Raw genomic sequence first — 15,467 nt, forward strand, 5'->3', positions numbered from 1 at the left:
CAGGGCTTCATTTAGGGGACACAAGGGGAAAACTTTTGTAAGATGTTTGAGGAAGCAAGACAAAGAAAATGCTTGATTTAGAAGTCCCTAGGTGGAGGTTAGTTGGTGGTTTTGGATTGATGAAGTCTCTAGTTAGAGGGTAGTTTCTGATTGGTTAAGATAAATTTGGTTTTCCTAAGCTGTAACCACTCAGTCCGAGTTGGGTTTCAGCTTGCTTAGATGGGAACCCAAGGCACTGGGGCCATCTCAGCCTAAGGGCCTCCTAATAAATTATTCTAACAGCTCCTCCCTCTTAGTCAGCCTCTCATTGATGAGAGACTGATCAAAGAAGGGGTGGGATACCCCGTTACCATCATGGCTGGTGTGTCTTTGTCCTGGTGTAGAACTAGTAAGTGTTTTAGGAGTTTTTTTTTTTTCTTTTGAGATAGAATCTTACTTTGTCACCCTAGGTAGAGTGCTGTAGTGTCACAACTCACAGCAACCTCAAACTCTCGGGCTTAAGAGATCCTCTTGCCTCAGCCTCCTGAGTAGCTAGGACTGTGGGCACCCACCGTAGCACCTGGCTATATTTAGAGACTTCACTCTTGCTCAGGCTGGTCTCGAACTTCTGAGCTCAAGCAATGCACCCAGCTCAGCCTTCCATAGTGCTAGGATTATAGGTATGAGCCACCGTGCCTGGCCTGTGTTTTAGGAGGTTTTTTTTTTTGCAGTTTTTGGCCAGGGCTGGGTTTGAAACCACCACCTCCGGCCTATGGGGCTAGCGCCCCACTCCTTTGAGCCACAGGCGCCGCCTGTTTTAGGAGTTTTAACATGACCGCTAGTGTCAATGAGGGGAGACAGTAACTCTGATCATTACGTGGCACTCCCAGTGTATAATAAAGCTCAGGTGCATTCTTCATGTGCTCTGTTTTGGTGTGTTCCCTATTTTTTGGTGTAAGACCTTTTTTAACGTATTTTACCACTTGCCAGCTGGTGAAAGAAAATACCCCAAAGCACAATCTCTTAACAAAACCCCCATCAAGTGCTATCTAATATTTAAAATTTATTTGCTGCTGTATTTGTTTGTTAATTTTTCTTCATAGTCCCTGAGTTTGAGATCAAGTTATAGTTCATTACTCTTGCATGATTGGGTGGGTACTCTTCACATAATCCCAACTGGAGAGCTGGATCATTTTCTGACATCTGACGTGAAACGGTCTGTGTTCTGCATGTGACTGATGGCAAAAAAATTCCCTTTTTGGGAGAACTGAGAAGACTCACAACTTTCAGAGTTGTGCTAAGTCCGTAACAGAACCTTATTAAGGTTTTGTACAGTTTTCTTTTGGTCTGGTGGACATACAAGCTCTTTTCAGAACAAGTTGGGAGGAATGCTTTTTACTTAGCAGTCTGTTTCCCAAGCGGTTCATAAAAATGTGCGGATGGATTTCACCTCTTTTAATATAAGATCATTGATAGACTGAAATTTGTTCCCTGTGGTTCTGGGATCTAGCAAGGGAAGGGTATAAACAGTGGATGGAGTATCAGTGATTTTTCCTACCAGGGGTTGTTCAAAGGGAGGTATCACAGAGGAGAGAGCCACACAGCCACCTGCAGGACTTGGGAAACGCTGGCCTGGGAGGGGCCTGTGAGGAGATGGTGATAGCAGCAGTTTTCCTGGTGGAGAAGGGGATGGGGAGTGGGAAGGGGTTCCCGGGGGAGGCACCAGCCTGTGCAAAGGCATGGAGGCAGGACAGTGTGTGTTCACTGAGTGGTGAGAGGATGGAGTGAATGGCTTAAAGGTAGGGTTCATTGTGGGATGGGACGGGCACAAAATGAAAGTGGGAAGGCTGAGCAGGAGCACAGAAAGGCTTCCTGGTCTGCGCTAGGGAGTTTGACCCTTGGAAGTTCGGGAGAGTTTTTAAGTAGACTGAGATACACAGCATTTCTGGGGCCTGGGCCTGGACTTCTGTATTTTGCAAAAGTTCCCTCCAGGTGATTCCAGTATGTGGCTGTGGTTAGGGGCAATTGCTTTTCTCAAACCACCAATGCAGAGAACCCAATTGTGGCTAATATGGGGGAGAAAGCCATTATCAGTTTTAAGAATTAAGAAGTTAGAACTTCTTTTTCCCCTTCCATCCTTAACCGTTTGACTGTTGAGTGCTCAGAAACAGAAGGTGCCTACAGGCTCATATACATAAAAGGAACATCTTAGTTGAGCACCTATAGGCGTGTTCACAGTCAAAAGGTTTAATATCAAACTGATCTATAGTCTTAGAGATTAGCATTCTGAATGATTGATCAGACAGCAGGGCGTGTACTCAGTTTGGGTTACAAAGAAACATGCCAATTGAGACAAAAATTAGAAAAAAGTTAACATCATTAAAAAAGTTCTAGACTTTACCAAGATATGTTTGGTGTTTTTTCCCTTTGTTTTCTCAGGACTCTACTATTTGATATTTAAATTTAGCTGTTGCAAAAAAATTATGTTGTTGTATAAATCAAATAGGCGGAGTAAGGTGTGGAAAAACGAGTGCCTCTAATTGCTCAGTTCTTAATTTGATTTGAGCCCTGTACTACGGGCCATTTACCACCACCTGCTGACTGCTGCACCTAAAAGCAGCTTTGTGAAGGGTAAATAAACCTCTCCAAAGTTAAATTTACACACTTGAGCGCATCAGAAAATGAGAGTAAAGGGGCTTAGTAGATTTCACTGGCACACCACTTGCAGTGTACCCTGAATTTTGAAGTGGCCACCAATTTGGGGGTTGGTTTGGGACGTATGTTTTGCAAGGCCATCCTTGCCTCTAAGGGTCTGTTCTACACAATTTTTACCCCAACGTCTAAGGGATGAACAAACAGATTTGATGATGCATTCATTCATTGTCTGAGAATATAAAGAGGACCAAGGTCTTTACTCTCAGGAAGCCTCACCGTCTAGGGTGCGAGAAATACCAGTTATCATATAATAGTAGCTGATTTTGAGTGCTGATCATGTTGTAGGTGCTATAAGAGACAATATTTCAAAGCTCTTTGAAGTTGGTAGTGAGAAATATCATTTTCTATAAGTGTGTGATTTAGAGATTGTGAAGAAAGAACCAAAGACTTTGGAGTTAGACATTACTAGAGGGTGATCAAACCCAGGAGCATGTGAGTATGGTTATTTTAGAAGGGTGCCTAATTTGAAAGAGGTCATGAGATGTGCTCCAGGGCAGATGGCAGGGGATACTAAGTTGGGATTCAAGGTTGGCAGCCTTGTGGCGGATGCAGGCCCAGCTGTGTCCTGACTTGCCAGCCTCAGCATCCTTTTTTCCTCTAACCTGAGCAAGTCAACTCTGGTCACAGAATACATCTACTGGACTAGAGGTGTCTGTGAGAAATGCTCATGGATAAAAGCAAATGTGTGTGAACAGCATCCATTTAGCACAATAGCACATCATTGTGAGACAGAGGCTCACTCTATCACCCTGAGTAGAGTGCCATGGCATCATCATAGCTCACAGCAACCTCAAACTCTTGGGCTCCAGAAATCCTCTTGCCTCAGCCTTCTGGTATTTGGGACTACAGGTGCCCATCACCACCCCTGGCTACTTTTTTTATTTTTAGTGGAGATGAGAGTCTCGCTCTTGCTAAGGCTGGTTTCGATCTGAGCTCAAGCAATCCACCCACTTCAGCCTCCCGAGAGCTAGGATTTCAGGTGTGAGCCACTGCACCTGGCCTGCATAGTCACTTCCTGAAGCATCGTTTGTTGAAAACCATGAGCCTTGTTAGAAGTGTCAGCATCCCGAGATCCTTCTCCTGGCCAGCTCCTCCTCCCCAGACAGAAGTGCCTCTTCAGCCTAGCGTTGGCTGTCTTCTCTCTCATGAGAATGTCCAGAGGTCTTCTCCCTACAGTGCTCTCCCTAGATGATGTCCTTGCCTTTGATTGACTTATTTTTAACACATTGACTGCCATACTAGGAAAAAAAATTTTTCCTGGGGGCTACAGCGTTTGATTAGGTCAAGCACATTAACTGCCATGGGAGTTGTATTTAACTCATGCTAGTTTTGAGCTTAGGGCCCCATGAAGTATGTATAATTCACACATCTCTTAACCTAATAAAACACTGTGGCCTCAAAGACAAAATTTATTTTTTCATTTTTTTTTTTTTTTGCAGTTTTTGGCCGGGGCCGGGTTTGAACCCACCACCTCCGGTATATGGGACTGGCGCCCTATTCCTTTGAGCCACAGGTGCCACCCAAAATTTATTTTTTCTAATGTGGTAGTTGATATACAAGAGGTGTGTGTGTGTGTATGTGTGTGTGTGTGTGAATTACATGTGCTTCACAAGGCCCTGGGCTCAAAACTAGAATAAGTTAAATACAACTCACATGGCAATTAATATGTTAAACACAATCCAGAGGATGATGATCAGCAGAATTATCTTGCTATCTCCCTAGAGCTATTGATCAGGGTATTCTTAAACCACATATCTTGCTTTCTTCACAAGATACAAACTACTCTGATTTCTCTAGAGATAATGAAACTAGTGTATTTGAAAAGACTTTTTATTCCTAGCACTCTGGGAGGCTGAGGCAAGTGAATTGCCTGAGCTCAGGAGTTCAAGACCAGCCTGAGCCTAGAGCAAGACTCCATCTCTTAAAGAAATAGCCAGGTGTTGGGTGGGCACTATAGTCCCAGCTACTCAGGAAAATGAGGCAAGAGAATCACTTGAGCCAAGAGTTTGAGATTGCTGTGAGTTATGATGCCACAGCACTCTACCCCGGGTGACAGAGTCTTTGTCACCCTCAGTAAAGTGCTGTGGCGTCTTAATTCACAGCAACTTCAAACCCTTGGGCTCAAGTGATTCTCTTGCCTCAGCCTCCTGAGTAGCTGGGACTACAGGTGCCCATTACAACACCTGGCTATTTTTAGAGATGGGGTCTCACTCTTGCTCAGGCTGGTCTCAAACCTGTGAGCTCAGGCAATCCACTTGCCTCGGCCTCCCAAAGTGCTAGAATTACAGGCATGAGCCACTGGCCTAGAAAAACAACTTTTTGTGTTATTCTATTAAATATTATCCCTGACCTTCTTGGAACCTTTTAGTTAATTTCAGGACCCATGTTGCCTCTCATTTAAAGATTTTTAAGTTAGATTTTTAAGGTCTTAATACTATAGAAAGGAATGAAAAAGGAACACTTTGAGAATGATTTTTGAAAATTATTCCTACAAAAAATTGAATGAAATTTACACAAAACAAACTTTTTGGCTTTTTATTTTATTTTTATTTCTTTGACCATGCCCCTATTGTAACCCCAGAAGGATTTCATGTATCTAACTTCGCTTCCAGCTTTTACTTTCATCATTAGAAACTTTTTTTTTTGCCCCTGGAGGCTTTTTGTAAACACTTTTCCATTTTGCAGTGTACTTGTTTTTAGTGTTTGTGTAATACACTCCATCAAATTGATAATTCATAATTTATTACCCATTCCTTTAATGCTAGACATTAAGGTTATTTCCATTTTTCTCTCTATTATAAATAATGGGAGCAAGAATATCTTTATATATATAGCTTTTCCCCTATGTTTGAGTTATATCCTTAGGATAAATTCCCAGGAGTGGGATTAGTGGGTCAAAGGGTATGAACAGCTTTATGGCTCTTGATATTTATTGCTAAATTGCCTAAAGGGTCATTCTAATTTACAGTGCCACCTGCAACACACGAGAGTAGCTGCCCCCTCCGGCCCTGCCAACACTGTTTCTTTAGTCACCAGTTTTAGCAAATTTAATAGGTATTCAAGGGTAACTCATTACTGTTTTTAATTGGTAATTTCTTTAATTATTATCAACACTGGACATTTTTTCTTAAGTGTGTTTCTATTCTATGTTGTATGGTTTGCTTTTTATGCCAGAAGAGTACATTTTTTGACACCATGTGGAATTTAAAGTATTTTATCCTAAAAATACCAAATGCTTGAAGAACAGGAGGAGTAATTGATGGAGCTCCCTACGTTACCCAGGCTCAACAAATAGCAAGTTTGGGCTGCATTTGCTTTATCTGCCCCTTTTGTTCCTAACCACCTCCCCCCCCCACTTTGTGTAGTATTTTAAAGCAAATCCCAGGCATTCTGCATAACATTGCCTCTATACTCTATAAAAAAATGCACGGTGTAAAATATAAATGTCTTAACCCAATAACTAAGAAAATGCCAGGAAGGCTATGTTAACCAGTGTGATGAAAATATTTCAAATTGTATATAAAACCAGTGCATGGTACCCCATGATTGCATTAATGTACACAGCTGTGATTTAATAATAAAAATGCACAGACTCTTTTTATGTAGTCATAATGTCTTTGTCATTCCTAGATAAATTAATGATAATTCCTTGGTATCATTTAATACCAATCTGCAATATACTTTTTCTTTTTTTTTACAAACTTTTTTTCTTTTCCTCATTTTCATTTTAAATCTGAAAATGAAGTTTGAAGAAGTAAGGCAAGATAAATCTTTGTCTTTTTCTATAAATTGCCAAGTTTCCAAGTAGGGAATTGGTTTTTTGTTACTGTTTTTAGAGTAGTTGGGACTATAGGTATCTGCTACAACACCCAGCTAATTTTTCTATTTTTTGTAGGGATGGAGTCTCACTCTTGCTCTGGCTGGTCTCAAGCTCCTAACCTCACGGGATCCTTCTGGCTCAGCCTTCCAGAGTTCTAGTATTACAGGCATGAGCCACCACACTCAGCCCTTTGTCACTTTTGATGGTGTCCAATTATAAAATATTCATGTTCTTGGCTCAGTGCCCACAGTGCAGTGGTTATGGCTCCAGCCACATACACTGAAGGTGGTAGGTTCAAACCCGGCCTGGGCCAGTTAAACCACAATGACAACTGCAACAAAAAATAGCCGGGCGTTGTGGCAGGCGCCTGTATTCCCAGCTACTTGGGGGGCTGAGGCAAGAGACTCGCTTAAGCCCAAGAGTTTGAGGTTGCTATGAGCTGTGACACCATGGCATGGCCCTCTACCCAGGGTCACATAGTGAGACTCTGTCTCAAAAAAATAAAAAAATCATGTTTTTTAATATTTATATATTCCGTATATATTCCATATATATTCAATTACACCCCTTATTCTTCCTGATGTTCAAATTGTCTCATCCTTGGCCCAAAAGGAAACCTTTCATGTCCTTGTTTTCAGGTATAACAAGCTATCTCAGGTTCAAATGGGCCAATTCCTACAAGATGTCCTATGTTTTTCTAGTGGGGAATGCTACTTAGGGGCAGCAATCCAGATATATTATGTCTTTAGTGTTTCTAAGTTTTCTCAGTGGACAGAGTAGAAATGTATATTTTGCAAAAGAAAATAAAAGATTGTAAGTTCATGTTGATATTGTCATTTCAAATTTTAATAAAACTCTGTACTTTTTTAAAAATTTTGTTTCTTTGTCTTACAATAAAAGTTTTGGTTCCAAACTTGATTATACTACAATATAGATCAACTATATTGATCAACTAGTTTTAAAATAACAATAGCAATGTCACTACTAACAATTTTTTCAGTATTCCTTTGAAGCTCTTTTTATCCTTAGAATATATTCCATTAAAATATACAAATTGGCCAGGCTTGGTGCCTCACACCTATAATCCTATCACTCTGGGAGGCCAAGGTGGGTGGGTGGTTTGCCTGAGCTCAGGCGTTGGAGACCAGCCTGAGCAAGAGTGAGACCCTGTCTCTACTAAAAATAGAAAAACTAGCTTTGCGCGGTGGTGAGTGTGTGTAGTTCTAGCTATTGGAAGGCTGAGGCAAGAGAGTAAGTTCCTTTATTTCAGTTTGTTTTCAAATTTTAGGGTTCGCTTTTTTCTTTGTGGTTTAATTCTATTTTTTTGAATATCTAAAATGTGCTTTCAAATTAAACCCACGTAACAAGTTATCATTCGAAGACTTTCTTCCACCTGTCTCCCCTGCCTAAGTTCCTGCCTTTCTCTATTGGTGACTATTTCTTAATAATTAGTGTTTGTTTTATCTTTGCAGGGTCTCTTCTTGCAAATATATATACATTTATATGTCACCACATGCTTTATACTAAAGCTAGCACACCTATGTTCCTTACAAGACACTCTGTCAGTGTTTCAGAGACCTTCTGCATTGTTTTGGAAGGTTATGCAGACCTCCCTTGTTAGGTTGTACCATGGATTCTTTAACCCATTATTGTTGGAGTTCTGCTTTGCTTGGTGTGTTCTAACATAGCAGAAATACTGTGTCCAAGTCACTTCATGTTTTGACCATTGTATCTTTGGGAGCTGTTCCTAGAAATGGGATTGCTGAGAAAAAGGGTAAATGCATAATGTACTTTTCTAGATACTGCTTGTTTCCTTTGTATAGGAAATGTGTCATTTTGCGCTGAGAGGGGTTTTTTGGTTTTTGTTTTGTTGTTTGTTTGTTTGTTTTTTTGGTGACAGAGTCTCACTGTGTCGCCCTGGGTAGAGTGCTGTGGCGTCACAGCTCACAGCAACCTCCAGCTTTTGGGCTTAAGTGATTCTTCTGCCTCAGCCTCCCAAGTAGCTGGGACTACAGGCGCCTGCCACAAATAGCACCCGGCTATTTTTTGTTTTTGTTGTTGCAGTTGTCATTGTCGTTTTAGAAGGCCCAGGCTGGGCTCAAACCTACCAGCCTCAGTGTATGTGGCCGGCACCCAACTCAGTGAGCTATGGGCACCAAGCCAACTGAGAGGGTTTTTGAAAAAACAACTTTGTAAATGCTCAAATTTAATATACAAGATTGTCGGAAAGTTGGTGCATTATTTATTGAACCTAAATACTGTTTCCCTGCTATTGTCCAAGATATGGCCTGGGAGAGTATACTTTTTCCTGCTTTTAGGAAACTCATGGTTTGTGGAGGGAGACATGATATATGAATTAAAAACAAAGAGTTGTCCAAGATAGAATGTAAGAACAAACATAAAAGCCCAGCTCAGAGGAAGTCTTTTTTGCTTACTCCCTGCCAAATTTCATGAACATTTTTAATGACACTTTCAGTGATCCTTTTCTCAAACCAAAATTTTTAACACTTGGTTGAACAAATATGAATGTATTAAGAGGGATAACAGAGCTGAAAGCTTGAAACGTGGGCTGAATAATTGTTTTTTGAGGAGTTGAATCTGCATTCCCCAACGCATGTTTTCTGGAGGGTCCGTGAGAAGTTCTTAAGGGCTACACAGCAACATCCGTGTGGAAATGTTGGGTTAAAGAAATCTAATGAGCCGTGACTCCAAATTCTGCCTGGCATCTTATCTGCTCACAGAACCTCCCTTTCATGGAGCATGTCATGTTAATACTGTTGGGTGAAACAGTATGAAGTATAAGTATAATTAACAGTAAACAGAATCAATGAGCAGGTTCTGTTTAAATGAAAACCAAAGGCATCCCTTCCAGTTGAGGAATGTGTACTTACACGTTTATATTTCTGATTAACAATTTTCAATCTGTTTCTTTTCTAGATTGAATCGCTAAAGAAAAAGGTGCAACAGAAACAGCTCTTGATATTACAGCTTCTAGAAAAGATATCTTTCTTAGAAGGAGAGGTAAGAAGCCGTGTTTCTTTAAGTTGATGTCTTCCCTACCATTAAATTTTATGTTGCTACGCCTACCACCGGCACTTAATTAAAAATATGGCCATTTCCTGGCCTTATAAAATTGATTGAAGGTTAACTGCCGCCCTGAAAATGAGGATCTGACAGCTGGTTTTTCTTTAGCATCTGACTCTCCTCATTCCAGCTTGCTGCAGCACCTCTGCTTTTTGGCTCTAATTTTTCTTGTTCAAGTGAGTCTGATAAGCTGTTGATTAATGTTGGTAATGAATTACCCACCTTTGTGTGGTGCTTTATACTTGGTGAAACATTTTCACATACATTTCTCTCCCCAACTTGAAAAAAGGCAAGATACAGATTACCATCTCTGCATTGACAAAATTTCATCTCTGTAATAACAAATGAAAAACCAGAGGCACAGAGAGGACAGGTGATTTTGCTCAAGGACCCCCAGGTTAGAGCTGGCTGTCTGTCATCGCCAGAGCTAGGCTGCAAGACTGTCTCCTAACCCAGTGCTCTTCTGTCCCATTGACTGGTCACGTTAAGGCCCTTAATTTTACCTGAAACTTTAAGATGCTAAGTATTCTTGACTTTCTGGCTTTTTGAAAGTCCTTTGGAGATTTTTTTGTGTAGGTTCCAGAGAAGGAAATCATGGGGTTTGAAGAACTGTAAGAGGTTAAGTGTTAATAGAAGGAGAAGCCAAAATCTATCTGCTCTAACGTCTTCTTATTAAGAGCTTGGCAGAGAGCCTTTTCCTTTTAAGACCCCGTGAAAAGCTAGTTTGCCGAGCACCTGGCTTTGCCTGTCTTCCTCCTTATAGTCCTTCCCCAGCAAGACAGCTGAGGAGACCATGGATGAAGTAAGGAGGGAGGGAAGGAATGACTTTGCCCAAGCACTGTTAGTTACTTTCCACAAGATCTGTGTCACATAGACGTAAAGCATGGAATCAGACTTACCCAAGTTCAAACTGTGTCTGCTTATTAGTTGGGTGATGCTGGGGACGTTTCTTCTAATTGTAAACTGGGGGGTCTAACTGCACCTATGTGTGTGTGACAATAAAATGAGAAGGTTCCTGGCATGTACTAAGCACGCCAATAATTTTTTAACTTCTTGTTCTCTATTCAAAAGGATGCCTTCTGAGTTATAGAACACTGCCCCCATTTTATACATCGGGAAACTGAGGTTCAGGGATGTTAGGGAGCCTGCCCAAGGTGGAGGCCTGAATACAGAGCCTGTGCTCTCCACCATCATGCTTACAGGGGTGGCCAGCTGAGTCTTGATTTACCCCATTTGGCTGCCTACAGTAGCCCAACCAAAGTCCCGCATGGTCCCTGCTATTGTCTTTTTTCACTACTTTGTTGAATTTTCCCTCCTCATCCCCCCTCCCCCCGCAACCAGGGCTTTCTGAAATCACCTCCCAGATGCCTGTTCTTCAGGATAGAAGTCCTTCAAGGCCCGAGGGTCTCAGTCTCTTGAAGACCCATGCTCACTCCTGTCATCTCCACAGCCAGCCTTATGAATGCACATTGATATTGCTGAAATTTCCATCTGAAATTGCAGCTTCCAGTGGGAGGAATCATACCTTTCCAAGTGAGGGTCTGAAAATGAGCATTCTGGTGAAAGTCCATGTGTCCAGACAGAGGGTATTTCTAGGAAAGAGGAAAGAGATGCTGACGAGAGAGGCAGAAGGTCCCCCAAGACAGTGCCCACCCCCTGCCCCATGCTACTGGGGTGATTAAATGCCCAAGGGAGTATGTGTGTAGAGAGAAGCCTCACATGTGTTTGTGCTTTGTTCAATGCTTGATTTATCAGACTCATTCTTTATCTTAGACCCTCAGATATGGATATGAGTCCCAGATGGTTTACCTGGGAGGTGATCTCAGGAAGCCCTGGTAGGGAAGTAGGGAAATTCAACAGGGTAGAGAAAAAAGTCAATAGCAGAACCTTATTGAGGAGGTCACCCCTGAGGGCAGCTGGGGCTCACTGGCACTGGGGACCTCTGGGGATGCTGTGGAACTGGCCCTTGAATAATCCTTACCAAGAGGCTAGAGAGGGCATTATCCACTAGTTGCCATCAATCCTTGGCTGCGGTCTGCTCCAGGGTGTGTGACAATTCTGGCAGAATCCGGTAGCAAGAGGAAGCCTTCAGGTAGGGAGTCACAAGTGGCCTGTCAGGACATAGTGCCCAGAAGATATGGGTGGGTCTGGAGGCGTCAGTTATGTATGTCTAATTCAGCAAGACTTTCAAAACCAGTTTTTCTTGAGTATTAAATAAACAATGATTATAAATTTGATTGACTAAATTCCCTGAAACTATTTAAATTCCAAAGCAAGTTTAGGATGGTTAATTCCTTTTGGCTACTTCAGACATCCGCCTTACACAGCAAACAAAACATATACAAAATAAGTTACATAATGATAAGTTTAATAAACATTTAGACTTAAGTCTATTCTAAAATATTCAATATTGAATGTGTAATTTCTTTTTCTATTGTTTCTGTTCTTGTTTTTTTTTTAAATCTTTCTGAGGCCATCGTTTTACTCACTTCAGTGTTTTCTTAGGGTTCATACCATTTTGATTCTTGGTTGGGTTATAGGACTAGGCAGCTTCTCCCAAGATGATTCAATCTCAGGACTCCTTATCATTGTGATATATTGACCTGGTCTTTAGCACTATTAAAAACTTATATGTTCTTTATTAATATCATACTTAGTTGGGCCATGAAGAGATTTTATCTCCTAGGAGATGAGACGTTCAGTTTGAATACTTGGTTTTCCTCTGTGGCCATTTGACCAGTTCATCATCTTACACACTCTGCTGACTGCTGTTCCTTGCTCATGGCTAATGACCACTTACACTGATGAATTGCTGCCCCTCTTTCCACCTGTTGTTTTATGTTTTTTATTTTATTTTATTTTTCACCTGTTGTTTTATGACCACCAAACAGTCCTTCTGTGGGCCCTGAAATCCTGCAGCGACCTAACTTTTTTTCCCCTTATTATTCTTTCCAACTTAACACAGAAAATTTATAAACAGAATATAATTAATATTCTATAAAAGAGACTACATATTCTTACATATTAATGCTTCTTACTTTAAAAACTCAATAAAAATTTCATGTGTCTTATTATAGTCACCCTTCTTTTCTATTGAAACTGTCTTTTTGTACATGTTATAGTATTTTTCCCTTGGAGTGATGTTATGAACACAAGGCATTTCTCAGACTCAATTTCTCAGACTCAACTTATTTCCATAATTATAATTATTTCCTGGCTCAGCGCCTGTAGCTCAGCAGGTAGGGCGCCAGCCACATACACCGGAGCTGGCAGGTTCGAATCCAGCCCAGGGCTGCCAAACAATAATGACAAATACAACCAAAAAAATAGCTGGGCATTGTGGTGGGCACCTGTAGTCCCAGCTAATCGGGAGGCTGAGGCAAGAGAATCACTTAAGCCCAAGAGTTTGAGGTTGCTGTGAGCTGTGATGCCATGGCACTCTGCTGAGGGTGACATAGTGAGACTCTGTCTCAAAAAAAATAATAATTATTATTTTCTTCTAAACCTTTCTTTTCTTTTTTTTTTTAGATGCTCAAATTGTGGCAATTTAGCCAGAAAGAGTTCTTATACATGAACTTCTTTGCCATGTAACAGGGTTTCTGATGCTCTTAAAGTCATCTTGCTATTTGATAACAACGAGGTGTTTTAGACCTATCTTGGTTTTTGTTCTGTTCCAAGATATGGAATTAGTTTGTCTCTAAGGAGCTCTTGTTCATTTTAGTTGAGAACTATATTGAAGATCCTATCTGAGCATGAAAATTGGTAGTGGACAAAAGCACTAGGCCTATTGTTAGGCCAACTGTTTTTATAATTAAGAAGTAAAAATTATATATATTTATGGTATGTAACATGTTTTGACATTGTGAAATGGCTACATCAAGCTATTTAAGATACCAGGCCAATTATAATAGTGGATGAACTAGGGAAAATATGTATCTTTTTTGAGCTCACAGTGATGTTTTCCAAATTTATCTAATTATTTTGATTTATAAGACAGAGTTCTGTTAGCCACTAGGAATTTCTATTATGTTGACTGGTTCTAAAATCAGTAATTTTTATACCATGATGTTCCCTCCTCTGCCTTAAACTATGATGATGCCAATGGTGGTGTTTTAGGCAACTTTGAAAATATTAGTGGATAATCTCAAATCTCAGCTCTGCCACTGACTAGTCATGTGATCTTGAGCAAGTTACCTGACCGCCTTGTGCCTTAGTTTGCTCGTATGTACATGGGAAGCCACTTTGGCAAATGGCATCCTCTCCATAGAGCTGTTATGAGGATTCAGTTAGTGAATACCTAAGTGATTACCAGAGTATTATAGTAAATGCCACATAAGATGCCTGTTTTTTTAATTGCCTGGGTTTCAGGGATTCCTCTCATAGTCACTGATACATGCTTCAGATTTACAGACATGTCCCATAATCATACTTTCACATTTGCTCATCTCTACAGTTGGAGACCATCATCAAAACTCACTGTGTGAGAATTTAATACAGAGGGTTTTATACTTAGGTGAACATGAGCAGGGCTTGGACGGGTCAGGGCCTGCCAACAGGCCACACAGCCCAGAAGTCCTTTGTCTGTGGCCAGAGAGTTCTTCCTGGAGTTTGAGGCTAAATGTGGATCTTATAGGCTGGCAATATTCCATCTTATTTTCACAGTTGATCCCAGGATTTGTAGAATTCCTAGGTGCTTCGGATCCATATCAAGTCTTAGAGTTGGAATGTCATAAGCTGATGATCTTGTATGATGTCATTTCTCCTGTTAATTGTTCTGGCTGCAGGCCCAGGTGGTATTTGGGGATTTATTGATCACATCTGTGTTCCTCTTAGCCACAGTGCTGATGGTTTTAAAGAAGCAGCAGTTATTTAATCTCAGTTTCAGACTGGAGAGCCTTGGTTCTCACACAGTCCTTACTTAGTTCAATCTTACCTATCCCTGGGAACATTTTAGTGGTTCCCCTTGATGGGCATGGATTTTAGGCCTGCAGGGCATATCCGGGGTGTGCTGGAGCATCATGCTGGCTCGTGACAGCTGAACACGTGCATCACTTCTCAGTTCTGCATTCAGTGATGTTGTATTGGCAGTTTGAAATTAGCCGCGAAAGGAGTCCTTACACCAGAGAAAGTGGCATATACCACAAATCAGGGCATTTTCTCCTAACGATCCTATTGTTAAAAATTTACTAGCACACCATTAAACACATAATTTTAGTTTTATCTAAGTGTTCTGGGTTTCAATCCTGACACCTCTACTTATAGCCTGACCCACTTGGGTCAAGTGACCGGTATCCCTCCAAGCCTCAGTTTCAGCATTTGTAAAATGGGGATAATTACATCCACTTGAAATAATCTTGAGTAAATAAAATAATGTGTACAAAACACTTAGAATTGTGCTTGGCACAGTGTAAAAGACTGACAAATGGCATTCCTTTTTTGATTACTCAGCATTTGGGAAACTTAGATTCTTATCCACATTCTGCTGTTATCTGTGCATGACCTTGGGCAAATCATGACACCGAGAACCTGGATTCAATTACTTCATCTTTAAAAAAAGGGAAGAGAGAATAACAGAAGGCTTAGATCATCTCTGAGATCCCTTTATTTTTAATGTTTGAAAACTTGGTTGGCTTTTTTCCCCAGACCATAGCAGGAGTTGGGCAAACAGTGAAAGGAATCCTATCCATGATCCTGGGCTCAGAGAAGAGGCCAGGCCAGGCCCTTTCCTAGGTCAGGGCTGAAAATCTAGAACTCTTCTTCTTTTCTTTTAAAATGGAGAATGTGGACCACTTTGGTCTTTGGATCCATCATTTATACTTACTTATGTTTAAACTCATTAGATTTTGAACTGCCCCCCTTCCCCAAAACA

General features: G+C 40.9%; 1 protein-coding gene across 1 annotated transcript in view; it reads left to right on the plus strand.

Annotated features, from left to right (window-relative positions):
• The window catches only part of MYZAP (myocardial zonula adherens protein), a 99,700-nt gene that overhangs the window by 58,977 nt on the left and 25,256 nt on the right, over positions 1 to 15,467 (plus strand). Inside the window, exon 11 of the mRNA XM_053594288.1 lies at positions 9,452 to 9,535. Within this exon, the coding sequence (XP_053450263.1) occupies positions 9,452 to 9,535 (84 nt within the window). The remainder of the gene's footprint in view (positions 1 to 9,451; positions 9,536 to 15,467) is intronic.

The sequence above is a fragment of the Nycticebus coucang genome, chromosome 6 (assembly GCF_027406575.1).
Source record: "Nycticebus coucang isolate mNycCou1 chromosome 6, mNycCou1.pri, whole genome shotgun sequence".
Lineage (NCBI taxonomy): Eukaryota > Metazoa > Chordata > Mammalia > Primates > Lorisidae > Nycticebus > Nycticebus coucang.